This window comes from Phallusia mammillata, chromosome 7 (genome assembly GCF_965637545.1).
Source record: "Phallusia mammillata chromosome 7, kaPhaMamm4.hap1.1, whole genome shotgun sequence".
Taxonomy (NCBI): Eukaryota; Metazoa; Chordata; class Ascidiacea; order Phlebobranchia; family Ascidiidae; genus Phallusia; species Phallusia mammillata.
In genome coordinates, this window is record NC_137258.1 from 12,658,109 (window position 1) to 12,685,506 (window position 27,398).

The 27,398-nt window shown below is 36.4% G+C and overlaps 3 protein-coding genes across 3 annotated transcripts; 1 reads left to right on the forward strand and 2 right to left on the reverse strand.

The window, feature by feature from the left end:
- Positions 1 to 1,727: 1,727 nt before the first annotated feature.
- Positions 1,728 to 4,176, reverse strand: LOC145239534 (uncharacterized). The gene is made up of 6 exons (XM_080102881.1): positions 3,788 to 4,176; positions 3,506 to 3,676; positions 3,253 to 3,378; positions 2,778 to 2,892; positions 2,590 to 2,704; positions 1,728 to 2,143 (listed from the first exon to the last, which is right to left on the reverse strand). Exons 1-6 carry the CDS (start codon positions 3,987 to 3,989, stop codon positions 1,910 to 1,912), a joined length of 963 nt encoding a protein of 320 aa, XP_079959007.1. The 5' UTR covers positions 3,990 to 4,176; the 3' UTR covers positions 1,728 to 1,909.
- A 1,570-nt stretch (positions 4,177 to 5,746) lies between these two features.
- On the forward strand, positions 5,747 to 20,520 carry LOC145239536 (nuclear pore membrane glycoprotein 210-like). Its single transcript, XM_080102883.1, has 36 exons — positions 5,747 to 6,008; positions 6,104 to 6,260; positions 6,640 to 6,751; positions 6,868 to 6,943; positions 7,009 to 7,136; positions 7,402 to 7,584; positions 7,950 to 8,153; positions 8,347 to 8,495; positions 8,558 to 8,656; positions 8,721 to 8,872; positions 9,077 to 9,345; positions 9,720 to 9,979; positions 10,174 to 10,318; positions 10,474 to 10,612; positions 10,679 to 10,766; positions 10,916 to 11,099; positions 11,376 to 11,490; positions 11,548 to 11,749; positions 11,857 to 11,973; positions 12,189 to 12,344; positions 12,398 to 12,523; positions 12,666 to 12,728; positions 12,923 to 13,102; positions 13,301 to 13,516; positions 13,708 to 13,860; positions 15,174 to 15,309; positions 16,167 to 16,369; positions 16,654 to 16,835; positions 17,034 to 17,225; positions 17,298 to 17,466; positions 17,607 to 17,715; positions 17,783 to 17,911; positions 18,112 to 18,371; positions 18,707 to 18,859; positions 19,092 to 19,254; positions 19,442 to 20,520. Exons 1-36 carry the CDS (start codon positions 5,767 to 5,769, stop codon positions 19,636 to 19,638), a joined length of 5,808 nt encoding a protein of 1,935 aa, XP_079959009.1. The 5' UTR covers positions 5,747 to 5,766; the 3' UTR covers positions 19,639 to 20,520.
- LOC145239532 (fibroblast growth factor receptor-like) lies at positions 20,256 to 26,107 on the reverse strand. Its single transcript, XM_080102877.1, has 17 exons — positions 25,777 to 26,107; positions 25,479 to 25,707; positions 25,197 to 25,366; positions 24,864 to 25,047; positions 24,696 to 24,791; positions 24,427 to 24,629; positions 24,264 to 24,364; positions 23,852 to 23,979; positions 23,655 to 23,779; positions 23,085 to 23,179; positions 22,577 to 22,721; positions 22,310 to 22,441; positions 22,182 to 22,249; positions 21,983 to 22,120; positions 21,653 to 21,755; positions 20,910 to 21,201; positions 20,256 to 20,628 (listed from the first exon to the last, which is right to left on the reverse strand). The coding sequence occupies exons 2-17, from the start codon at positions 25,597 to 25,599 to the stop codon at positions 20,591 to 20,593; spliced, it is 2,139 nt and encodes a 712-aa protein (XP_079959003.1). The 5' UTR covers positions 25,600 to 25,707; positions 25,777 to 26,107; the 3' UTR covers positions 20,256 to 20,590.
- Between the last annotated feature and the right edge of the window lie 1,291 nt (positions 26,108 to 27,398).

The window sequence follows — 27,398 nt, forward strand, 5'->3', positions numbered from 1 at the left end:
TCAAGTACATACAAGTAACCAGTGATTGGATTCTCGAAAAAAAATACAAGGCTGAAGGCAAAACGGAAAATCTAAGAGCGAGAAGCTATAGAATTGACCTGGAAACGTCCGAGATCTCAAAAATCTTTCAGTTTGATGGAACAAACTTCTATGAAGAGTTTTCCAGATTCCCAAACGAATCCGTTAGAATAGATTGTGACATAACCCATAGCGATAGTAGAAATGCAAGGTTAAACTTTTCAATAATACGGTCAACAACTGGCCATCAACTGGCGAAAGCGGTTTCTAATTTGTTTGTTGTTGGCTCTGACCAAAATTTTAAAAAAATCTCTGTTGTCACAAGCACATGCTATAAGTCCAGTTTTCACCTTCCCGGGTATGAAAATATTGATAAAACTTGTGATGCAGTCACTTTTTTTATTTCAATGTGCCATAATTGTGCTGATGAGGCAATCAGAAAAAGAGTAATTTCTCTTTTGTCTGGTGGTATTTGTAAATGTTATCCCAACACTATCGAAGTACAATTAAATGATGTAAAATTAACACAAAATCCCATTGATATTAGTGTGTGGACTGGTGAAAACAGAAATAAAACTTTGCACTTTTCTCTGGAACAAAATGACGTACATCTTGCAAACATTTCTATGGATTATACCAAGTGGCCATCAGCTGGTCTGTAATGATTTCGGGACATGTTTGAAATTTTGTTGCTCTCACTCATATTGTGTTATTAAACAAGATACATAAACAAATCGTACATTTTGGAAGTATTATTAATTATGTGTATCTTTTTAACTGTCACGCCAAGGCAACATGTAGCTGTTTTTTGCAATGTTTGTAAGTTTTTTTGATCATTGTTTAGCGGCTAAAAAAGTTGTAAACCAACATTGTTTTTTAAGAAAGGCGTCGTGCTGGTGATGAATCATTTTTAGTAACTAACTTGTGGCATGACTCTTTACTGGAAAGGATATGGTTGTGCAGTGTTGAACCGCGCAGCTTGTTTCCACACCTGCTTCACTGTTTTCCGGAAAAAGGACAATTAGTTATCGCTCAATTTAATAGCCGCGATGTATGGTTGTAAAATTTATCCAGGAATGTGTTTATCTTAGTTCTATATTGTCAACCATGTGCTGCTACGCAACCAGCTTGGCAACATTCATTACCGTGGGGAACAGGCATTGCTTCCTTGTCATATTTATACTTTTGATTTAAGGTTACTGATTCCAAAGGTCTAAACTGTTCGAACAAATTGCCACCAGTTTCGGTCAAAAATATTTCGTCTGTAATCAAAAATTGGTTTTGTATGCTTGATCATTTTTTACAAATTGACCACACTTCGCTTAGAGGTGACAACTAGTTTCTCCCGTCACAGACAAGAAACAACATTGTTCGTCGTTATGAAGTTACGAAGTTGTTGTTATACAGCAATTTGGTGTCTTAGCATGTAAATAAACCAAATCAAATTAAAAAACTGATGCATTTCGTACAAAAACAGGCGAACCATCTGCGGATGGCGACCAATGCTTGAATATTCTGGCCTAAACTGCACCGATCGATTGGTGAAAGTAAACAACACTTCAAAAGATTTTACTACGATATGCATTTACATTTGCTATTCTAAAAACATATGAACATTACTAGATGTAGTAGGCCTAATTAATTTAGACTAACTAATTAACTTTTCGACTATTCATTAGCGAAAAAAGGAAATGCCGTATCAGCACGTGTTGCAGTGGTCGATTTTTATTCACGCCACTAAGTTTTTTTGTTTACTTTAATTCTAAACGCTGGAGAAATAAATACAACAAAAAATGCAGTACCACAACCTTCGTAACAGTTTGTTTCCATTTTACAGCAACTGGAACAGAAAAGTAAATTAAAAGATATAACTTACATAAGGTTTGCTATATTACAGCAAAAGTTTCGCAAGCAAGTGCATAAACAACAAAACACAGATTGATGACAGTGGAGAGATGTTCTGTGCCGAGCTAAGAGCATGTGGGTTTGTCGTTGTTGTGCAGTTATGGCCCGATACGCAGCAGGTTGGTGCTACTGAGGTTAGTAAATAGGAGCTCATCGACATGCCACTCTGTGCATTTCTTTTTTTTCGTCCAGGTGTTACAGGTACCGGAGGAGATGTTGCCTAAACCAAATAAAACCTTAAAAACTTAAAAGCTTATCGTCTGACATGCAGGGAATATAGCTTAAGAATAAATGCCACCTAAAGTGGAACCCTACATAGTTACTGGTGTTCATAAAATTCCCGTAATTTTGTTTGTAGGATGTCCGAACTAAGTAATTCGGGACAGATTTTAAGTAAACATGCTTAAGGATAGTGGAAAGTTTCTTAACCAGTTCAGGTGTCGGACTATTTTTGGCTTAGCATAAACGGAATTACTGAACTGTATATTAATGCAAATATTTTTACGTGGGTAAAAATGTTTTTTTTTGTCGGCGCAAAATCTTTAACGGATTCGGCGTTCAGAAATATTAGATTAGTGAAAGCATGTCCGAACAGATTACAAAGTCATGTGAGGCGACAAATTAACATTTGTTCACATTTCTAGTTAGCACGAGCATGTGACGTACCCCATGACACGGCTCTACCAACGTGGTACATCCACAGGTGACTGGCAGATAGCCTGGTGGTGGGGTGCCTCGAAAGCAGCCGACAGTGTATGGAAAATCAAATGTCATGTGATACCTGTAATTAAAACCACAAAAAATATTACAAAAACGTAAAGCACACAGTTGGTAAGATTATTCTGAAAACAAACCTGTAGTTTTGATGTCTGTCCAAGCGGCCATGACATATATCTAAGTCCGACGAGCTTAGCAATCTTCCTAATTCGTCATACGGTCCATATATTGGGTACCCATCGAGAGCAACACCTAATAACAATTATCAATTTTTGTTTTCACAAATAATTTGTTTAACGATGTTTGTTTCAAAAAATAATTACCACACTAATTATCAAATCTATTTAGTTTCAACCTACGCCATAGCAACAGCGCATTAACTGAACGGAGCTAGGAATAGTTAAAATGCGATGCCGTATAACGTTTTTAATACGACCTGGTTTAATATCGAATGAGAAACATGACTTTATGCTACATAATCAATTAATCACCAATACATGGCGTTAATATTACTTTAACAAAGAAGATTGTGCCTAAATAAACAAAGATATTGCTGCATGGTATTTAAAATGACTGGCAAAAAAACAAATGTTACATAATTTGTGAACTCACCCAACACGGAAGAAGCGTTGTTGCATTGAAGGTGCGTAAGACACATTGGTGGAACTTTGTAGTGGTATCTGCCAAATGAATCAACTTCCCCCCAACATTTGTCATATGACTGCACATCTGCGTTTGCTGACAAAACAAAATGTACACCATTTTTAATTCAGCGCTTTATACTTTTTTATATTTTAAACAGATGTTATGTTTTATAACCAAAAGCAAAGAAGTTTAATACGATATATAAATGATACCTTGTTACCTGAATTGCAGCATTCCGAGCCAAAAGAGTTAAAAAGTGGAACTCCGTTTGTTGCAAACCCTACTAGACCTTCCGGCAGGCAATTGGAAGTGCCTTCGTAAACACCTCTGTTCACCAGATTAGGAATCGCTATTGAATATGCTTGTTGTCTGATATGTTTACTTGAAGGACCTACAATGAATGAATATAATTAAAGAAATTTATAAACCATTGTTTTTTTCTACCCATACGTTTTTACCGTGTGAAACGAAAATAGAATAGTAACTTTCGCTGTTTACCAACCTGTTGGGTGGTCTGGTATCCCATTGCTTTTTATCGTAAAAGACAATGATGTGGTTCCTGAAATCGACACAGATCCTTGTAGACCGCTGTTTGTTTCTGCTTTGTTGTTTGTTTTGAAGGCCGCAAACTCCACTTCTGAAAGTCCATTAACGCTTGCTGACATGAAGTAAATACACGTAACTGCTAAACACAGTTTGTCCATACCAATCCTACTGTGTGGCTCTAATCCTAATCACAAACTGAACCAACATACGTGTTCGTTAATCTTATAAATTCGCAACAACGTATCTTGAAGCGAGATCAAAAACAACATGAGTAACGTCAACCCTATACGTTTCCCTGTACGGGTAGCGCAGTCGCAATGTGACGACACAGATGAAATCACACCAGTGCAATACAGACAAACACCTGACGTCACAAATTTGGCCCGAATGTAGGTTTGCAGTCTTGTAAGCTGTCAGCTTGCAGGTCATAAAAGGTCCAGCAGCTTGGTGATTCAAATGCAATTATACGTGTTATACTTCGATTTATGATCAATGAAAAAGGCGCTGTTATATATTCACACAACCCTCGAGGATCATTCTAAAGTTAAAAAAACACGTAACCGAAGCACCTTATTAGTTCCGGAAGGAGCAAAAAGTATATGCTTGCCAATCAAAAATACAAGGCGCTTTAGGGCCATATATTACCATCGTGTGATCCATCTCCCGATTTTTAGCTATTTGTATTTTATGTAACAAAGCATATGACGCCGTGGAGTAGTTATTGATCATAATGACATGTTCGTCTAAGTTCCGGCACTAATCGTTAACGTCAATATCCGTTTTACAGGTTCAAAAGTGTATTAATAAACGAGTGTGTTGAAAGGTTATTCGAGATCAATACTGTAGGTTTAGAACACTCAGGCCTGGACTTTTCTGGTCGGCAAAATGAACTATGGCAAATTTGTGGCGCAATTTCAACTTCTTTGCAAAATTGCGCATGTTCACATGGTGTCTATTGGATTTGTTGCATACAATCACAAATTCCGTAGATCACGCAGTCCTGTAACCCTGTCTGCCAAATTGGTGCATTAGTTAAACTGCTTCGTTGTGGTGTCCGATAGTTATCGCGTGCGAGAACAGAAACGCGTCCCTTGTCGATTGTCCAATGCGGGTAAGACAAGGGTCTCTGGAGTTCAACAAGTCACAATCCGTCTGAGTGCTTAGCGGCGAACGGCAAAACTTTATTTTGTTGCACTAAAGCTGCTCAGGTTTCGTGACAAAGTGGATTGTTTATTAGGTTTACAAAAAAATGTTGTACACATAAACATAGTAACGTAGTACGTATAGCCTACTCAAGATTTCTAACACCTAGCCCAAAATACGACCACAAAAAAACATTTACCCGCCAGTTCCATTTATTTAGAAATATAGCGGCTTTTGTCGCGAAGGCCTAGGCAGAACTTTTCGTTAAGGGGCGCAAAGGTGTCGCCAAGCATCAACCCCATCACAAACGTTTCGCTTAAAATCTTTCTTTTTATTATATTTGTCCTACTTTTTTTATTGCTTCGTAGCCTGCGGTTGCTATCGTTTTTTTTTTTCTGTGTACATGTTAACTGTGTAGATGTGTAATTAAACAGCCCCGGCGATTAACATTCCTTTTGCGTCTTTAACATACAAAAATATATACCGTCGCTCGCCTCTAAAACCCTCGTAATGTTAAACCATATGTAGAAAACGATATAGTGTGAATGGCTTTACACACACTAGTCGATGTTAAGACTATGTTCTGTCTCACTACGTTACTTCTGAAAATTTTAGACACACTTTTTGTAATTTCAAAAGAACCTAAAATGCGTAAAACATGTTGCACTTCAACGAACTCGGTTAAAGTACGCAAATGTTGAGCGCGCAACTTCATTGCAACATTTCAATTTATTCACGCTGTTACCCGGCTTAAATGTTTTGTATGTGTTGATTGATGATGTTTTTTTACCGATGGAAACTTTTTATTATGCGAGTTATTTGTACTGTTTTAAGAAGTTTGGTTACTTTGGTCACACTGCTTTTTGTATCGCTTATAGTCGTAGAAAAATGTACAACAGCATAAAACGATTGCTATTTCTTTTGCTTGTGTTGGTTCCTGCGAATTCGTATATTGTTCCCAAACTTCTTTTGCCGTACCATGATCAGGTTCAAGTAAACTACACAATCATTGCGGAGGAAGGCTGTTACAAATGGTATGCTTTCTACTGATTAAATTTTTGCATCATTTATTTTCAAACATTTAAATATAAATCCTGCTGCACCAAACTTTAACGTTTATAATATTCAGGAGATCTTTAAATCCAAGTATTGCATCAATTCAACCAATTCATGGATCTGAAGATACTTGCACTAAATCAGCAGTGGTTTTTGTGGAAAGCAAAGCTGCATACCGGAAAACAACACTGTTATTAGCAGAGAGTGAACTTACTGGCACCATTTTGCAGGTTGGAGTACATTTTTTTTAAATGGGTGTCAAGGAAGTACCAACTATCTTGAAGCATTAGATCAACTACAACTTTTCGCATAATTATAAGTGGAATACTTGTATGATTGTTGACTTTTTAGCTTACCCATTTGAATCAATGGTGCCAATTATTGAAATATGTTGACTGAGACAAGCTGGGCTACCTTGCCACCACCCACTCAACACATATTATTCATCTTGGTCATAGTTTGGCTAAGCTTAATATAACAATAACATGCATTGGATGTAGCAGTCAGTTTCAGTGCCACCAACTTACTTTTACATTGGTCACTGCTTTTTAAGTTTAGAATGCACTGCAATATCCAGAACATTTTTTAATTGAAATGGGTTTGTTATAGTGTGATGTGATTGTGGATAGAATAGTTAGGATCGACATTATATCTCGAACCAGAGAACTTTATCTCGAAGATCCTCCAGAGAGATTAAAAATCAGAGCACTTGACGAAGAAGGTGATGTTTGTGTGGTTATTTGTCATTTTTTATTATTAAAGATGTGGGTTCTGAATTCCCACCGTAATCCTGTAAGTTTTATTTTGACAAAAGACATATATATTTTCTATGATTAGGCAACACCTTTAGCAGCACAGCAGGAATGTTATTTGATTGGAACTTACGGCATGACACATCTTCTGATGGGGATGGGTTAATATGATTTTAATTGCTATTTCACCTCTGGGCATTGTTTGTCATCAAATTGTTTTTTGCAGAGAAGTACAAGTTCTTGCCCACACTATTTTAAGCATTGAAAGATTTATAGACACTATGTACAATGCTGAAAGCTATGTTGAGCAGCTTGAGAAAGAAGGAAAGCAGTCTGATACCATCCTTATATCAGGTGGGCAATCTGTAAGATGCCTTGTGTTTAATTGGTAATTTCAATTGTTTTAAAAGTAGTTGCTTAATGACTAAATTATGAACCATTTCTTTTTCTAGCTTCATATTTAATAGCTTTATATTACAGTAAGATTGTTTGAACTATTTCTTCAATGCACTCTTTAAAATTTAAATACTGATGTAAAACAATGTCCAACGGCTAGTCATTTTTTATACGTTTTTCTGCATAAGTATTGAACAATTATTTATGCTTGTATGTATTACAGGGCTGCAAACAGGCACTGCTTATGTAACAGCTGAAATGACTTCTACAATGGCTGTCCAGTCAGCAGAGGTCAGGATCACAGTCCGTGACAAAGTTTTGTTAAATCCTGGTGGGGATGTCTGGTTACCACAGCATGGATCAATTCATTACACTGTTGAGCAATGGAGAAAGGGCCGACCAACTGGTGTGTATTTTTTGTATCTCAGTTTTTAAGGCAGGTTTACTATTTGTTGGAGTGTTGAATCTATGTGGCATGTGGCACAATTACATGTGTCATTTAAAAAGGGATAATTTTTGGCATTGGGTTTGTTTTAATCATCATTTATGTGTATTTTAACTTGTTGTGAAAAAATTATTTCAACTGTTTTAATTCATGGCCCAAAATGGGAAAGTGTTATTTTAAACATTTCATCAACATCGTAGTGGTTAATAAACCACTAGACTAGAGGTTGTTGGTGCTGACAACTCACCTAGAAGAGCTGATGTAATGCAAGTATGGTATATATTATTATTGCTGTTGTAAAAAAGCAAGATATGCATGTTTTTTAGAAATCAAACTGCCCAATCCCCAGTATTACCTTCAAATAAGTGAACAGGATCTGACCACTCCCATCATTACATTCAGCTCTAAGACTTCCATTGTTGTTGGGGAGCATAAAGGCAAAAGTCAGATTCGATTAATGGATAAAAATCTAAAACAACAAACAGTTCAAGCATCCAGTGACATCTATGTATCAGAACCTGCCTACTTAAGTATGCACAACTTTTTTAACCTAATTCGATAACTTTTTATCACCTTAATAATTGGAGTTGAATTAGGCTTATTTTGCTTGTAAAATATAGCGACTAAAACATTTCTGTATTAATATATTTTTTTATATTTTCCAAACAACTTATTTGTCAATAGATCACTTTTGGTCAATAACTGTATGTTTGATATTTTAAGAAATATCTATACAGCCCCACAACAGGTGGGTTTTGGAAACAAATCGTAGATATGTCATTTTGATTGACATGTATGACAGCGAAAATCACAAATTGTGGCCTACTGACAATGTGAAAATTCTGGGCAGTATTGACAGCATTAACTTTAAGGTAAGTTCTCGTATGGCTAAGGATATGGAGTTCAGGACATGATTGTTTCCACCTTATCATAGGTTATGGATTCAACCAAAAATGGAACTTGGTATTATGTTGAGACGATCAAATCAGGCAGCTCAGAAATTGTTGCAAAACTAACTGGGATCATGCAGCAGGTTTCTGGGATAACAATTTGTTTTTATAACCTTCTTTCTGTAACAAGCTGTGTATATATTATAGGATGGCAGCATTCATCAGTACAGCCCAGTCATTGAAGCAAGACAAACTGCAGAAATATTTGATCCCATAATGGTTATTCCCCCTATAGTTGTGTTTCCTTGGCAACCAAAGCCCATTCTTTACAAACATCCCTTGCAGGCTACAGGAGGCAAGTTATTGCACCAAATTACTGTGATGCTACTTGTTTACAAAAATTAATCAAAACTATGCTTTATCTTAAATTTTCTTGACTTCAAATAATTTAATTCGTGATCTTATGTTAAATGAACTTTCTAAGCTCAGGTGTTTACTCATTACTGTATTTTAAACTACTTTTAAGCAGTTACCTATCTATCTGTTATTGTTAACCCAGGGAGTGGCAACTACACATGGTCCATCGATAAAACCCAGTTGGCTATAGTGAACAGTGCAGGTGTGGTTATGACAAAAATTGAACAGAGCGTTAAGGCACAGACAGGATCAGCAGTTGTGCAAGCAACTGATGTGCGAAATCCAGACCACTGGGGTTTATCAAAGGTTCTCATCCTTCCTATTGTTGAAATACTGTTTTTACCATCACCACGAGAAACACAGACTGGAAGTTTTCTTGATCTGTATTTGGCAATGCATGCTGAAGTTGACTCAAGTGAGTTAAATATTGTTAAAACATCTTTATTAAAAATGCAACTATCTTTAACCCAGATGAAAATCTACTTTAAATAGAATCCAATGCAGGCATTAAATCACAAAAGTTGCTTTTTGCATAATGCTGTGAATCCTGTTATTCTGGTTCTAAATAATTGCTAATTCGGTTAATCGCATAAAAATGTTTACGGGATTGCCAGTTAACTGGAATCAGCTGTACAGCATCTTGTCTAAAGACAAATTTTGATACATTCTAAAAAAATAAAACATTAATGGTTGAAATTGTATCAGGTTGATGTTGTTGTGTATGATTTGTTTGATCTATGAAACTTTCAGCACAGACAAAGTGTTAGTTTGAAATCAAAAATGTTTCAGAGCACATCCCAGTGGTGGACTGCAGAGAAAGTGGTGTTAATTGGCAAATAGAAGATACCAATATATTTGAAGATATCAGTGACTTTCAACCTGTGCCAAGTGATGACAGATATGCAATGAATTCATGTACTGGGCGTCGTTTTAAAGCAGTACAAGAGGGTTACACAACCATCACTGCCACTTACATACAAACAAATAAGGATGGTAGGACAATGCAACTTATGGTTTCAGCAACAGTAGCTGCCTTTCCTGCATTGCAAGTAGGTGAAATGCACTTGTTTAATATGGTATTGATAACTAGTCTGCAAAACAATGTTTGTTTGTTTTTTTTGTAATGTCATGTGCTAATTTGTTTGCATTATTATCAACTTGAAAATATCAATATAATGCCTCAAAAGCATTTACTTGTTTTAAAATTAAGAGCAATGTATTGAAAAAAACAGTTATATTATAGGCAATTGATCCACCCAAACTAGCTGTCTTAAGTTTGGACTCAAGCAAAGTCCTGAGATTTCGTGGAGGACCAATAAGATGGCCACTTTGGCATGCTGGATACCAGCGAAAAGTGAAAGATGCCAGCAAAAAAGTTCTATATGTTTGTAAGTTGTTGGCCTTTTGGGGATATAAACTGTAATAAACACATTTAGCTTGTTGATCGCTTGTTCTTTATGGTCTTAATGTATGTATTATAACAAAATCTGTTCTCAGGTAAATTTATGTGCTTATACTGCCTTTTTAATACATTTCATTGCAGCTCATATTACCTCATCACAACATGAACACCATGTATTGACTCGTTGTTTACATTTGGGAGAATCAGTTGTAATGTTTCGTGTTTTTAACAAACCCTGTGCTACAAACCCATTTCCTGTTGAAGCAAGTGTGGAAGTACGGTATGTATTATTGCATTTCTAGCAATTTTAATATTGCACTGTTGTTAACAATGCAAACCTGTTTAGTGTTTCATGTACCATCCCAACCAGACTTGAAGCTGTGGTTCCACCTCTTATGTCATCATGCCCACTTCACAGCACACATTCTTTGCAGGTGCTCATTTTTTACTTAATATATGCAAGACAATTTTTAAATTTGTATTCCCAACTGAAAAAACAATGTTGAATAAATTCAAAATTAAAGTATTTCCTCACTGTTCAGCAAGCCTAACACTTTAACACAAATATAAGTATGTTTTTCAGACCATTGCATTGGTACAAACACATTTTCACATTAATGTGACTGTGTTTGATGTCCATGGAAACCTGTTTGACAATTTCACATCACTCTACTTAAAATGGACTTCTAATGTTCCTGAAATTGATTTTGCTGAATCAAAATCTTTGTATGTGACAGTTGACTCCACAAGTCAAACAAAACATATAGGTGATTAGTGATATGTATTTTTAATGTTATTTACCTGTAGACTAGAACCAGAGCCACAACCCATTCAAAAATGCAACTTGACAATTTAGGTAAACTTGTAATTAGGTTTTTGCAACAAATTGGCCTGAAATTCCCCTTGAACCTGGTTTCTGGACAAATGTTTTTTTCACTTAGTTTAATTCTTTTAAATGTGAATAAATCGATAACACTTTTATTGCGAACATGTTATTAAAGTTATGGTAAAATAATCTCCCTCAACAAATGTTTTCATCACAGTGACACAAATTGCAAGAATGTGTGAAGCCACTGGAGAACAATCAATAACTGTATCAATGACAAGATACATTAAAGAAACCAATCCTGAAATTTGTGGAGTTCATGATTGTATGAGGTAAATTTGGATTACATTTTGCATTTCATTTTTATTCTTAAACATTTACTTTGAAAGGTTGGATCCTGAAGTGAGTGGTTCAATTGCAGTTTTGGTTGTCACTAAGCCACAGTTATCCCCAAATCGAGTGGTGCTGTACAATCATGAGAATAGTAGTGGAGAAATATCAATTATCGGTGGTTCTGGTCATTTTATGTACAAAAGTATCCAGGAATTTAAAGTGGTCAGCATTAGTGACGTAAAACCTGGTCTGTTGAAGGTAAAAATGCTTTATTTTCTTAAATTAGATTAAATCAGTGTTAAAGTGTTTGCATGTTGTGGTCTTATATTGTTTAGAAAATACTTTAGTGTTTCTTTTAAATGCAGATATCCTCAGTAGCAGCTGGAAGAGCTTTATTGAAGGTCATTGATTATTGCCTTGATCCAACAATTGTTGCAACAGCTGATGTTTTAGTGGATGAAATTGGCAGTATTCAGCTCAAAGTATGCAACTACTAACTTGTTACAATGTATTGTGCAACATGTGAAGGCCCAAACTCTATAGAGTAGCTTTTTAACTGAATAATGAAGTGTTATCCAACACCCTGGGATGACACTGGCAAATAAATGATACAACTTAATAATTTTGTATGAAGCATAATTGTTTTAAATAATGCCCATCAGGTAAAATCATCGGGCACTGAACTACTTTTTTGCAGGTTGCCACTCGGTTGGAAGTTGGTAGTTGGGTAGAAGCCGTGATGCAAGTTTTTGACAAGCAGGGTAAAATTCTTCCAGCAAGATTTTTGTCGTATCTAGACATTCAGCTAACCACCACTCCCAGTGGTATTGTATCCACTGGCAATGTACATTCTGTAAGTATTATGTGATATTTCATCATGTAACTATTTAAAACTAGTTTTTTAAGGCTTCCACTGACCAACTTATTGTACTGAGCAATGTGAATGCTGTAAATATTGGAAGCACAACATTGGTTGCCAAAGCAACTTCTCGAAGTGGGAGAACTATTGCAAGCAACTCTGTTCATGTTGTGGTATGAAAATTGTAGTTATTCATGAAACTGTTCAAATAAATTTACTATTTCTCTTGCTTTAAACATATGGCCCAACTTTTTGGTGGTGACTTAATATTTAATTGCTAAGATTAGTATGTAAATTTATCTTGTATTTATTCAGGTTTTTCCTGTGGTTGAATTACTGCCACCTGTTGTAACACTGATTAAACATGCCTCATTCCAGGTTTGTTGCCAGTTTGTGTTTGATATATAGCTGCTACCAAAAATGTAAATGCACAAAAATGTTTCATGTATCTTATACCAACATAACTTGTTGAATGTGTATTCTTTACTGTGTAGAGGTTTTATTTTATGTAAAGAAGGTCTGTATTCTAGCTTTGAAAACTTCCTCAATGTAATTATTTAACTTTTTATTAGCTGACAATCAAAGGAGGACCACATTCTGACTACTCTGTTAAATATACTATCGTCAGTGATAATTTAAGAAATCCAACAATCAATGTGAGTCAAGCTGGATTGGCACAAGGATTAAATTTGGGAGAAGTAAAAGTAACTGCTCAGGTGTTGCTGCATGATGGCACCAGTTTTAATTGCAAGGTAATTATTTTTTATGTAAAAATGTTTTCCTTAACATATGTGAACTGATTTGGAGATTAAATTGTTGATTACAATAGACAAAACTTTGAATTTATGGCATAATTGTTTTTAAAATACTTTGTTTCCACCAAAAAAAAACAGCTTCAAAATTGAGATAAAAAAGTTTGTTGAAAATTCACTATGTACAAATATCATCAGGCTCCAGCCATTGTTCGGGTGATCCAACTTTCTGGTATTCGCATTGGATGTCCTTTGACAAGATTCCATGTGGGTAGATTTGTTCCTTTACATGTTGAAGGCACATCAGGGGACAATCAAAATCCTCTGAGTTTTGGAAATGCTGTACCAGGACTATTGTTTAGCTGGAAAGCTGGAAATCCTTCAGTGACCAAACTAGTTACAGTACATGAGACAGTAAGTTAAGAGGTGTTTTGTTTCAAAATCATATTGAAAATAGGTGTATCTTGGAAATTTGCTGGTCGTAATTGTTCTATTTTAAAAAAGAGATGTACATTGCATTTTAGGAAATGTGACTTTTCTTAACCTGTCTTTAAATTAGGTTTCTGTGCTTCTGTTTTATGCATTATTTTTTTAAATCATTACAGGCTGGGATTGGAACACCAAATTCAATGCAGTTCAGCATGTTGGTGATTGGGGTTACTCCAGGTCATGGTTCTATTAGTGTGCGGGTGACTGCAAGTGACCCTTCACAGAAACAACTCTCCTCAACTGAGCTAGTGGCTGAAATTTCTTTATCAGTAAGCCATCTTCCTCTATGTACTCTATTGTTTTAAAATTGCAAAAAAAGTGTGTTTTAAAATATTTTACAAAAAGACAGTGGTCAATGTGTTGTTGTGATTTAAACAGGTGGATTGATTACAATTTACTTTTTATCCACTTGTTTTATTTCTGTAAACATAGATTTATTCTTCACTTGTTGCTTCAAATCATGTAAGTCAAAGATGCAAGTAGCTTCAATAAATAGTTTGGCAATTATTGCTTTTCAGTTACTGCATGTTATTTTATAGATGAGAACTGAAAAATGATATTTGCTTTTAACTTTCATTCTGTATTGTGACTATGTACAGTAGGCATGCATTTCAGTTGTAAATGCATTTGTTTACAATGCAAACAACAACATTAGATTTATATAATGCCGGCAACCTAAAGAAAATCAAAGCAAAATTTCAGTATTTTTAACACCTTTCCACATTATTTCATCTTTTTTCTGTATAACTCTGGATTATAAAAACAGAATGCATAAAACCCTTAAAGATGACCAACAATTTACCCCCAAGCACCCATACAGGAAATTTTTAAAACGGCCATACGATTACTAAAAGGCAGGTCACCAAAACTGTTTTGTAATTTGCGAAATGCAGTTAAGAACGATTTGTGGCATTAGTGCCACAACATGGCTTCTTAAGTTTGCTGTAAATTCATCTTATCAACGATTTGTCATAATTTTGTTTCAGCATAGCTTCTTAATTTTGACATGAAATAAACTCACAAAACAATAAAAAAGCATAATAATGGATTATGTGTAATTTACAAAGATTTGTTAAACACAAAGGATTAACTACCTGCTGCTGAAAAAGCCTTTGACAATAATATTGGGGTTAAAGCTGGATATTGGCAGAAGTGCATACAAATTCTTTTTTACTATTTTTGTAAATAACATTGTAATGATATAAAAAGAATATGGGCAAAAACTTTTGTAGTTTAGGTTGATACTTTCTACTAAATTGTTATATGGAATTTATAGGGAAAAGAATACATAAATTGGCAATATATAGGAAAGCCATCTTTCTAGTTTTACTTGTATTTGTTGTAGCCGAATCTGAAAATGGTCACCGGACTTTTTTGTTTATATGTGCTGCTTGTTTCAACTTATTATGTTTTGTTTCTTTTGAATGCAGACTTGTTGTATTTCATTGAATGATAACTTAAAATATGACATGATATGTTTGTATACAATAAGGCTTTTTGGTTCTACAGATACCAGAAAAGCATTTTTAGTTTTCATAAATTGATTTAAAATGCAAATATTTTTAACTCCATTTGTTTTTAGGTGTTTGAGCCTTTGAATTTGTTGACATCAACACCCAAAGAGTGGAGCAGTGCAAACAGTTTGCTTATTACTCCCACCACTTCATACCAAGTTCAGTCCAACAGAGATGGCATAGCACAAGATGTGATTTATGAAGGTACGTTCTAAAACAATCTAAAACCTTAAACAACCTTTTCAGGTTGTTAGTGTTTAACAGGGTTGTAGTTCTAGATGCTCTGCCTGTACTTTTAGACCAGTGCTTTTCAACCGGGGTTCTGCGGAACCCTAGGGAACACTTGCTACACTGACAAGTGTTCCCCGAGGTTTGTTGTAACAATTTAAACCTAAATGATTCATAATTTATTGTTGCGAACAGTAAAGCTCGACTGTACAAATCTAGTTATCCTTAGTTACACCATCGATCAATTGTGACGTAATAAACACAGCATGGCTACACTTTTGGTTGAATTTCGAGACAAATGTAGAAACGACCGATCCAAGCTACACATTTGGTAAAGCAGTTACTTTTATATTATATGTGCTTTGGGCATGTTAGTTGAAATGTATGTTTATTTTATATTTTCGTAGCCATCTTTTATTTCATGTGTTAAGATGACTTTGGGGAGGGGTTCCGCAAATTTTACAAAATACCTCAAGGGTTCCGTGGCACTAAAACGGTTGAAAAGCACTGTTTCAGACAAACATAGGCCATACCATCACTGACAGAAAACACTAACTTGATTAGTAGACTGGCCATGTTTCAATATTCCCATTCAAAAAACTTTCAAATTATTTTACTATGGGTGTATTTGATGTTTTGCTTTATGTTTACTTTTTATAAATATTTTATAATTGGAAGGCCATTTTGTCCAAACTATCCATCAAAAATAAAAAAGTGATTGTGTAAACTGAAAGTTATAAAATGCGAGTAAAAACTTTTGCAGAAAAATCCCCCGTCTGAAAACAATATTTCCAATTGTATTTTGTATTGTAACCAACTACATACTATTTCAGTGTTGCGTTCTGGTCCTTGCAAAGATTCGGTCCCTGCTGTTGACAGTGGGGAATGTGAGGATGACGTCATAACGCCGGATCAGTGTGTGACGGTGAACCGGAAAGGGATTGTGCAATCAGGAAGCAACCCATGTGATGCGTCATTGCGAGTCACATCGGTGGAGAGGTTCGGTGTGAATCAAACACTTGCACTCCATGTTCAGGTCAAAACAACAAACAAACAGAAATTTGTTTTCTTCTGCTTGCATGCCTTTTTTGCCCAAAAAACGTTAGTTTGAAACATTGTACCAATTAAACAAATAAAGTAAGTGACCTAATTCTCGACTTTACAGTTGGAGCTGTGGTCATAAGTTTTAGCCACAGGTAGTTCTTTTTCGGTTTAATATTTTGCCTTTGCAACCACTTTACTGTGTTGTTTTAACAAATCGTCAATAAACTTTTTGTGTTAATTTCAGATTGTATGTGACATCAACATTTTTCTTTGCAGGTACGTCACGTGTCGTATGTTGTTGCAAGATCCACAACACAGTTTCGATTGAAAGATTCCTCCCAAGCAATGAGTCAATTTTTCCCAATGTCTGCCACCCTCAACTTTGTAGTGGATCAGTTTGACGACACTGGCGAAAAATTCGATAAAACCCTTCACAACGTTGTCTTATCACAAAACCGGTTTGTAGGAATGTTACGTATTAACTAATGCAATACTGAAAAAGTTGGCCGAATTTCGATTTCTTTTAAACTACAACATTCTTGAATCTAATGATGCAAGCATATGTAGGCGTAGCACCAAATTATGTAACTTTTAATTTTCTTATAAAAACAAAAAGTTGTAATTAGTTTTGTTGAGTTAATATTTGTTTATGGTAGGTATGACTTGATTGAAGTGGAACCTGACTCTGGAAATCGCTCATTCGGTATTCACACACCGCTAGAGGGCAGTACCATGTTCTCGGTTGCCAGTTACCTGGACGCCCCAATACCTTCAGCTGTTTATTATTTTCCCATCAATGTGGAACACGCAATAAAACCGCGGCATGTTAGACTTTCAGTTGGACAAAAGTAAATAACTGTTAGATATTGTTTTGGTAAAGCGATGATTTTAAACCTCAAAAACATTGTTTCGCGTTTCAGATTTTGTTTTGAAAGTTTGTTCGTAAATCCAGACGGCAGCATTGGAAGTTGGTCTACATCCAACCCCACACATTTATATGTAGATGATAACACCGGTGTAGTTCTGCCAATTTCCACCATTAGTGCCGATGTAACTTACACAACCAACACCTTTTCTGCCACATCTCACGTAAGCAACAAAAATCCATTACTCACCTTCTGGTTGATCTCGTAGCATAGTCATATGTCACAGCATCTTATAAGCAAGAATCAAACTAGGACACTTAAACATTTCAAGATATTATCTGTGTAACAATTAACCTTTCGCAGGTTACTGTCCAACCTTTTCACGCATCTCTTGCCAAATCCGAACCAAGGCTTGCGACTCTTAAGCAGTACATTTTTCCAATTCGACTTTCATCAACTCACGAAACACAAGGTGCGTTCTCTCGGATATTTTAGTGACGTCGCGTCACTTATCCAAAGAAATGAATTTTCTCGTTTAGGTTCTGCTTGTTCGGGTTTGGATGCTCGTATGGATGAGATTGCTGCTCGATTGTTTCGTTGTGACGCACACTTTAGAAGCTCCGAGTTGCAAATTTTTTCCACCAAAATGACTTACTTCGAGGCTAAAGGTATTTGCATTGAAATTACAAAACTATCTTTGCAAAGCCCCCTTCTGCACACAGCTATGTCTTTGTAAAATTACCGTTAAACATGTATCTTAGGCAGGATAAAAATTATTGTAAAATTTTAATAAGGTTGTTTGTTAAAGTCAAATATTTTAGGCCAGTGAAATCCACTTTGTTATAGCTTTAAAATGTACCTTGAGTAGATGTGTATTTTTTGCCAGGTTTCTTTGCCTGCGTCCTGGAGCCGATTGCGTCATTTGAAGGAAAAATTGCAACTATTGATGACGCACTTGTAGTGACGGTGTCTTCATTATCCCACGAAGCAGGTGTAGTCGATGATGGGGAGATATCGATGGATTTTGCTCCTAACTTTCTGTGGGAAATTTCATCCAAAAAGTTACAAGTGGGATCGCCTGTGACGCTGTGTTTGAAAACAAACAAACTCGTCCATTCAACTGTTCAGGTTTGTACTAGATTTACCGACGCGTTTTCCAATTTACCTGCTTTAGGGATTAAAACGGATAGCGACGACTTTGAAATCAGTCTTAGTTTGATTTGATTTTATCGCAGGTAGTACATAAAACACGCATTCGCTATAAATTCAAATTGTACAAATCTTGTCAGCACAGATCAAAGTGCTCTTTGGTGACACTTAACGCATGTTTTGACCAACAATTGGCAGTCAAGTGAATTACTCTGATTCGCGTCGGATTTCTTTTGGAAATATAAAAATAAATCTAAAAGAGGATGAACTTAATACGCGTCCTACCTACCTTACAAAAAGCTTTTTTATTGCAGATATTTGCTGACAATCACAATGCGGTAACGGTAGAAGCGATAAGAGACCAAACACTGCATGGAACCTATTGTTATTTGATTTCTGCTGCCGAACAAGCTTCATTTCAAACAACAAATCTTCGGTTGAGGAGTGACATTATTAGTCAAGAAGAGGTATGTGGATTTATTGTTGAATTTCTGTTTCATGAATTTTGGTCTAGGTAACTTTTTAAATATAGCTTATTGATAAAAATGTGCTGTACATGTAATACCCTCCTCGCCTTTAAAATATCTGTAATTTTGTGTCCATTAGCAACGTTCAATTTTGTGGTTTATTTTACTTCTTTACATCATTCTGCTTGTTCTTTTCATTTCTTGAACCGTAAAATGTGTTTGTTTGTTGAAGGAGATTGCCTTGGTGATTGAGGGCAAATCGGGTGTTGCCTCACCAACATCAGCAACTTGTCCATCGGATAAACAACCTTGGTTTATTTCTTATGAGGACACTTACCGTATGCTAGTCTACACAATACTTACTGTAGTGATAAGTACAGCTATCCTCATTGCAGGTAAGTTGAAAACAGAAGTTAATTAAGCTTCATACCAAACGTGTGTATAAACATTGCGCAAAAGCAGAAAGTTTTGATTGCAAATGGCCGGGAAAATGTTAATAATTCATTATAACAGCATAAATACTTTAACTGGGATCGTTTTGTGTACTTTCGATTTTGTAACATCTAAAAATCCTTTCTTCAGCTTGTGGAATATTCAAACGTATGACGTACGATGTGGTTCACCAGCCGTCTACGTCATTTATAACCCGCACCCCTCCACATGACGTCACATTTTCCCCGTCGCGGAATCCGCTCAATCGAAGTATGTCGCCAACACCGAAATACCGACTGTGGAGTAGATACTATGAACCACAACAGGCTATGACACCAACCGGATGAAATAAAAGTGGTTGGTTCTTTAACGGAGGCCCTGATTTTACGTTCCACTGCCATGTAGGTAGATTTCTTCGTTTCTCACACTGTTGGAAGGTGATTTTCGTTTTTTTAAAGCTCGATTTGTTGATTGTAGTGGTTTCAGTGTTGCAGCATCTTCTACTATCTACGTTTTTCCTGGTTTACCATTCAGTCACAGTACGTCTACCATATAGTTTCATTTTTGACAAATATGTTTTTTTAAAGTCGTCCCGATACATTTACTAGCATTTCAATTAAATTCACTGTCAAGCTGTTTTAAGTGTCTGTATTTTGGTACACTTCCATTTAAACTCGCACAGGTCTCCACAAAAGAGCAGTTACAGCAGTATCGTTTCACTTACATCGTTTCGCTATGCACGAAATGTCAGCTTGCTAAACGCATTGTACTGAAAATTGATGAGATTCAAAGTTTTGCGATCTTTCATTTTTCAAACCGTAGCGACGTCTTCCTTTATGCCCATGATCATATTTTGACACCTGAGTTTCCTACGTTCGAATCAAACATCGTTTTTTTTGTCTGAGATTAGTACTTTCAAATTATATTTTGCACAAATTTTTGGAATTAACAAACTTCGGGTTACGCACTGTATCGCAAACTTCTTCGTTTTCATATTTACCAAAATTGCTAGTAGTAAGTTGTTTATGAACGGTATGTTTTTGTAGTTGTTTTTTACTGCCTTCTTATTATTTCTTTCTGTTGTAGCAAATAACATAAGAACAGGCATTTTTGCAACAAAACCGTGGTTTTGGCCTACTGTGCTTCCTTGCCAGAAAAATGAGAGCATTTTGTTTTGAACACAGTATATTACACTTTGAAGAGGCGAAAAAATAAAATTGGCAACTGTGTATGACTGAGGATTGGTTGGCAGTGATAAAGCAATGACGTACTTTTCAACAATTACGGTTTTCACAAGACTCATACTGTGTCCATTCCTCCTTGGTTAATCCGATGATCTGTGTTTCAAGTCGGCATTATGTTATACTTAAAAAAACTAGCAAACATTCAATATGCATATGTATACACATAAATTTAGGATAATGTTGTGTAGTTTTGTTATATCCAGCAATTCCATAATATTTTGGACATTGTTTCCAATAAGTGGTCACTACCTTATTTGAGTTAATGACCTTTGAAAAGTCTTTGTCGGATAAACTTAAAACCACTCCATGATTTCCAAGATACTGATCACGTAAGGCATTAGTGTACGAATAACAGTTATGTGTGCAGCACTTACCGTTTTTATTCGACCCTTCGTACACAGGATTAAAGAGTTCACTGAACACAAAATTGTTCCTCGTTATTTTGGTCTGCGTTACTGTTGCTGTCTCGCCCTCTTGCGACGACATTGTACTGAATGCTGAATCTTTGCTGTTAGAAGCGACGGATTCGGATGATCCGCATGACGAATCGGTGTAATCGAATACTGAATCGGATCCGGAATGTTCAGATCCACTCTTCGAATAGACGTCAGTGCTTGTTGATGTGATCACTGAATCGGCACGCTGATTAAAATCCACATACGGTTGCTGCAAACATTAACTTGTTTTAAATTCTATTCTACACATTTCTAAATTAAAGGGTTTTCAAAAAACTTATGAGAAATATCGCTGGGTAATCGGGGTGCTACTTTGGGGTGATTCACGACGTACGAGACAACTACTGAAAAGTGATGTAATATATACCGTTAAATGGTGTAGTGCCGTGAAGAATATCGCAATTGCAATATAACTATGTTGGTTCCAAACGTGATAATTGTTTATCAACCACAAAACATAGTTTTTTCAAACTTTTTAAAGTTGCTTTAGTTTAGCATGACATACCAGCACGCAGCCATATGGGTAAAATACGCGTTTCTACATTTTGTCCGTTTTAATCCGGTTTTAACTCGTTATTCACTTTGCCTTGAGTGTTAAAGGCAGCGTGCCTTCAGTGCAAGGCGCCGGCTATATTTGTGAGATGCCTTGAACGTACAGGTACCTGCGACACAGAAGCGAGTGAACCGTCAAAAAATAGCACGAGGTCCTTGAAGTCGGGCCTCGCGTCTTTTTCCCACGCCCAACAACGCTTCATCACTTTGTACCTGAAGCAAAACAAAACGTTGAAATACAGCGCGCAGATATAGCTGTGTAAATAAACCAAACATTGCACACTTTAAGGTGTGGCCACAGTGGCGCAACTCGAAACAAACTTCGGAAAGTGATAACCATGTTTTTTTCCTACCGGTTTTGTCTTCAAAATACGTCCACATGTTTTTGTGGATACTGTATTTCGCCATTTTAAAGTAGCAGATAAAAAGTGATAACTTACACCACATCGGAGGAAAGATTTGGTTTGGCAAGCCGGTAACCGGAAGAAAGTCGACGGTACAGCTGACTAACTGGTATTCCTTGATACGGTTGACCGCCCATAGTAAATATCTCCCATGTTAACACTCCAAACGACCATCTAGGCCAAAAATAGTCATGTGGAAAGTTTGGATTGCCATGAATGTTTTATCACAACTTACACATCGGACTTAATAGAGAACTTATTTTCCCAAAGTGCTTCGGGTGCTGTCCATTTCGCTGGGGTCATCTGTCAGATAAAGCCAGGATGTTTACAATCAAATAAGTAAGGCATCAATTTACTTCTTACCGCAGGACTGTGTATCCGGTAATATTCCTGCTGTAGGCTTCTTATGTGCTTTGACAATCCGAAATCAGCTATTTTAATTATTTTGTCGCTGGTAACTAACACATTTCTGGCTGCGAGATCTCTGTGTATAATCTGCAAACAAAGTATTTGAACGTTTATGACGGTTGTGCACTCAACTTAATAACTGCCAAATGTGGTCTCCCAAACTGTATCATTCTAGTTCGTGGTGCGAACGCCGCGTAAAATTAAACATGTGTTTTCACTTACGTTTTTACTTGCCAAATGTTGCATTCCCCGAGCCGATTGATAAGCAAACGACATTAAATCTTGGAAAGTGAGACCTTTGCCAACTACAAAGTTGCTTTCGTTTTGTGTTATTACTTGCAATGATGATGGTTGGTCTGCTTGCAATCTATGGTGTACAAAGTGGCTACGTTAGCTTGATAACAAACATGTAGAAAACACTGGTGAAGTTTAGCATCAAAAGGCCGTCTAGCTTTTGTCGCAACAAACGTACACGCAAACACTATTTTTTCAACAACAATATGCTTTAGGAATGTTCAGATAAAGTCATTGCCACACTCGCCAATACAAAGTCTACACAATTTAATTATTGTACTGCCAAATATGCCTTTGCCTTTTACACTTTTCTTTAAAATGATCTGTTATTTGTGGCAGCATGCCTTTTTTATCAATATTTGAGTCAAGACAAAAAAGGAGCATGAAAAAGTGACTCAAGTTCTATTTTTAAGCGTTACAACCGTGTGGTTCCTACCGTCGTTCGCTAAGATAATGTTTTAGGTTTCCTTCAGTTGCGAGTTCCATTAGCAGGATCGGAGGTTTCCGCAATTGGTCGTCGTCGTCCTGTCCCTACAAAGGAATTTATCAAGTTGCATGACAATGTTATCTACGATATTACACTCACATTCTATGTTTGCCGAAATAAAGACAAATTGCCGCAAACTATCTGAAGTGAATCAGTTGATGTTTGCTTGAAAACAATTTGTGACTGAGAGGCGTCTAGACATATTTACTCGCTACGTTGTATCATTTTCGAATTGCCTTCGCCTGTCCTGTCCCTCAACGGAATTGCGTGCTTTAGGTATGCTATTGACAAGATGCTGTTACCGCAACCCATGTTTCTGTCTCTGCATATTTAACCAGCAGGGCTTACGAGGATGTTTTGCATTCAAATCAATGTATTAAAACGATTTTACATGTTGCGGCCATTTGTTTTTAATTTCGCCAAATTTAGCTTATTACTGGAATCTGCGTTCACATCTTTAAGGGTGGTGATTATACAAATTTAATGTGAAAATCGTGTGTTTTTGACAAATTTCAGTACCGTGTTTGATATGGCATCAAGAAGTACGCTTCCAACCAACGACACAACGTTGCAATGATGACCAACTTGTAGATGAGTGATGGCCTCCATCAAAAAGTGACCAAGTTCCTGTGATTTGTAACCATCTGCAACCATATGTCGGATTTGTTTGGTATTATTTTAATGAATGCCAGCAATATGTTTTTGTAGTTGCTTACCATTTAATCGCTTCACAGCGCATAGCTGCTTGGTTCCATCTGCTAGTGCGATTTCACCTCTATAGACATGGCCAAAGTTACCAGTTCCAAGCACAATTGGCATTGAAAACTCAACTCCACATTTAACGCTGGTGTGAAAACATGAACAAATGTTACCCGTGCTGGATTGCAATACGTGTGACGTGTGGGTTTGGATCGACATGCAATATGTTAGTTTTTGTTGAAATAGTGATTACCATGTAACGACTAACTGATGTAACAATATAGATTCTTATATTATGTTTTTCATTTAAGATGTTTTCGGGTTTTGGTCAGTCACCGGCAGTGGAAAATAGCGATACTCTGTTCTGAGAAAACGAGTATTGGTTCAAAACAGTCGAGCTTTTTGAGCGATACACAACCGAGTTGTTACCTTTCACGATCGACATGTGACTGCTTTAGTAGCGACCATTCCTTATCGTTGATGAAAGGAAATAGTGTTCTGTAGTGAGCTTCATTTACGTACTCTGCCAGCTATACAAAAATGTTTGTTTCATATAAATAATTATTGTACAATTTATGTTTGAATTATTTACTTGGCCGTATTTCTTTTCATTAAAATCGTTCCGAAGTTGCATGCGTGTGACGTGTGGTCCCAGAGAGCGAAGTTTTTCGGGTGGCTTGTCGGAATGTCGGCACAGCTTTCGACAAACTAATATCATCACCACCGAAATTAGTAACAATGCAAAAACACCCGAAGAAACTGATATAATGAGGGTTTTTCTTGAAATTGTTTCATCTGCAAACAATAAATAACCATCACTTAAAACTGTTTTTGTTTTTTAAAAGTTAGTAGTTTGTTTACCTAAACCAACATGACCTGTAGCAGTTTCCGTAGTATCAGTTTGGGTTGTCGACGTGACCGCAGTGTAGTAATTAAGGGTTGTAGGTGGCCTCACTTCTAGTAGGGAGAAACAAGCTATTGTTTTTTTCTGATTAACAATGTTGAGAAAGGTTATTTTTGCACAGTTACCTCGACCTTCGTTGTCCGTCACATTTACGTAAAAGTTTTCCTCTAGCAACTTCGGGTCGTTTTCGGAAGAGTTTTTTAGCAACAGACGACAGGAGTAAGTACCTCCATCATTTACATCAACTGATTTGATTCGAAGAGTGGTGTGACGATATGGAGGTCGCTCCTTGCAACCAGAGAAAGTAACCTATAACAAGAATCGTTTTCTGTCACGTTTTCTAGCGCACTGAAAACTTTTCACACAAAAACTTTCGTAAAACGGTTTTCTTAATTTGTATATTTTTGAATACAACATACAAATGAAAATGTTGTTTTTATGTACGTCGTATTTCTTACCTTTCCTTGGACACCTTTTATCTTCCTCCCGTCTTTGTACCATATTATCTGTATGGGTGGTGGGTTGGGTTCCGAGTAACTAAAATGGGCACACTTCAGATTAACTGTCTTTCCAAGGGTTGTCGATTGCGTGGAGTCAGGAAAACCAGCGCGATAGAAATATCCCAATTCTAAAAACCATTTAGTTTTAAATTTAAACATTTTACTGTTTATTATTTTTTTGGCACTTTGTTTGTCACAAATCGTGGTTAAGAATTATTACAGTTGAAAGGTTGAACATACCTCTCCAATTACTTTCATAATTACGACGCTGTCGAAACTCTTCAAAGCACCTGCCGCCTTCAGCCAAAAAGTACCAGCCGCTGGTGCAGAGAATTATTTGAAGCAGGAAAGTACGAGTCATTGCAAGTGCTAATTATACTTCGCAAATTACGGTTGCGGGCATTCTTTCAGAGTCACTTCAGCCCAGTCCGGTTTGCCTCAAATAAACGCTTCATATTACGTAAAAACCCTGCAGAAAGAACGATGTGATCAGCTGCAATGACAGCAAAATCTGTGTAACTGAATTCGTATGCTTTACCTGGTAGTAACATAATTCTGCAATCGCTGTCAACAAGGTCTATCCTGTCTTTTTCTCCGAACAAGTTTGAGCCAGGAAAGACGCGTGTTTACTGGGATCAATGACCAACTGTCTGTTTGCCCAGTTATCTCGCTACATGCTCGATTGTACCAGAGCTACCGCTCGACTATAGAAGCACAGAACTGATTAATGATGTTAAAATACTCCAACAACAACTCAAACAATCTTACTACCCACTCCGCACTGTTTGATAAAATGGGACTTTATTCCAAGTGTTCCATTGAATTATTTAGTACCCAAACTTAAAGCTAAGTTTGATTACTTCTTTACGTTTTATTTATTTTTTCATTTTCTCAAATTGATCGCTATTAAATTATTTACGTTATTTAGCTTTCTAACAATTACTTTAACCATGCGAATTTCGTCTGTAGATATTAATGAACCCAAAATAATTAATTTACACCTTGCTTTAAATGGAAATCGTTACATGGGTTAAGAAACAATCAAACGTCGGATTATGTTTAACATATTTTAAACACTTAAGTTCAATTTTTATTGCTCATATTGTTTTTCCCTAAATTTGCATGCGTTTTTAAAAACTATTTGAATTTAGGATAATTTTACGGCTCCCATTTACATTAATAATCGAATTTACGAGTTAGGTATAGTGTGTTTAAATGTAAAGTGAGTGTCCGCCGAAATTCTTGAAACGAAACAGAGGTTCCCTTATTTCCTTTTCAAGCGGATGAAGGTTTGATGCCACTTATCGTGTTTTGTTCCCATTTACACATCCCGGCAATCTGCGCTGTGGCTGATGTACATGTCAGGGAAATGTTGACCAACACATGTTTGCGCAGTCATGGACTATAATTCCTTTGATTGTTTTCCCAATCTACTACAGGCAACCTTTTTCGCTGACTGGTAAAATACCGTTTGGGAATACTAAGTTGAATAATTTTCTGTGAACTTGTTTTTTTAGCAAATGTGGAACAAATGTGTTTTGTACAGCTTATATCGACCCATCGATCATGCCCCCTTAAAACACAGTCTCGATGATGACTTTTTATCACATTTTATGAACCAACTTCAAGTGATAAGTTCACGCTTTCCAACCCCTTGAATACAGACGGGTTGTTGCGAAACGACAACATGCTTTTCGTTGGTTGCACAACAGTTTTAAAAAACCTCTAGCAAAAAATGTGCGAAGCTATTTTTTCTCTTTAACTTAGTTTTCTTCTTTGAAAGTGCAAACATGTTATTGTAAGCGTCCAAGTCTAATTCGGTGACTAACCTAAACATTTCTCACTTTATGGGCCACGTTAGCAGTTTCGTAATTTGTCAACAGTTGCACGAATCCTTGACACGAGTTTACACACATAAGTTTGCGCAAAGTTACTGTTTGAGGACACCGCTTAATCAAACGTGATGAGCCTGGGGCAGTGTCTGTCATGAACTATCAAGATTCCTACACAACTGACATTTACCATTAAAGCGAAGAAATCCTCTCCGAAAGTTTTTCGTTCCGAAAATTCCTGACCATCTTATATAAAACAACTGCGCACAGAAAATGCTTGCGTTAGTTCAAATGTTGTCATTAGGGACTTTTGTAACTTAATTTTGTG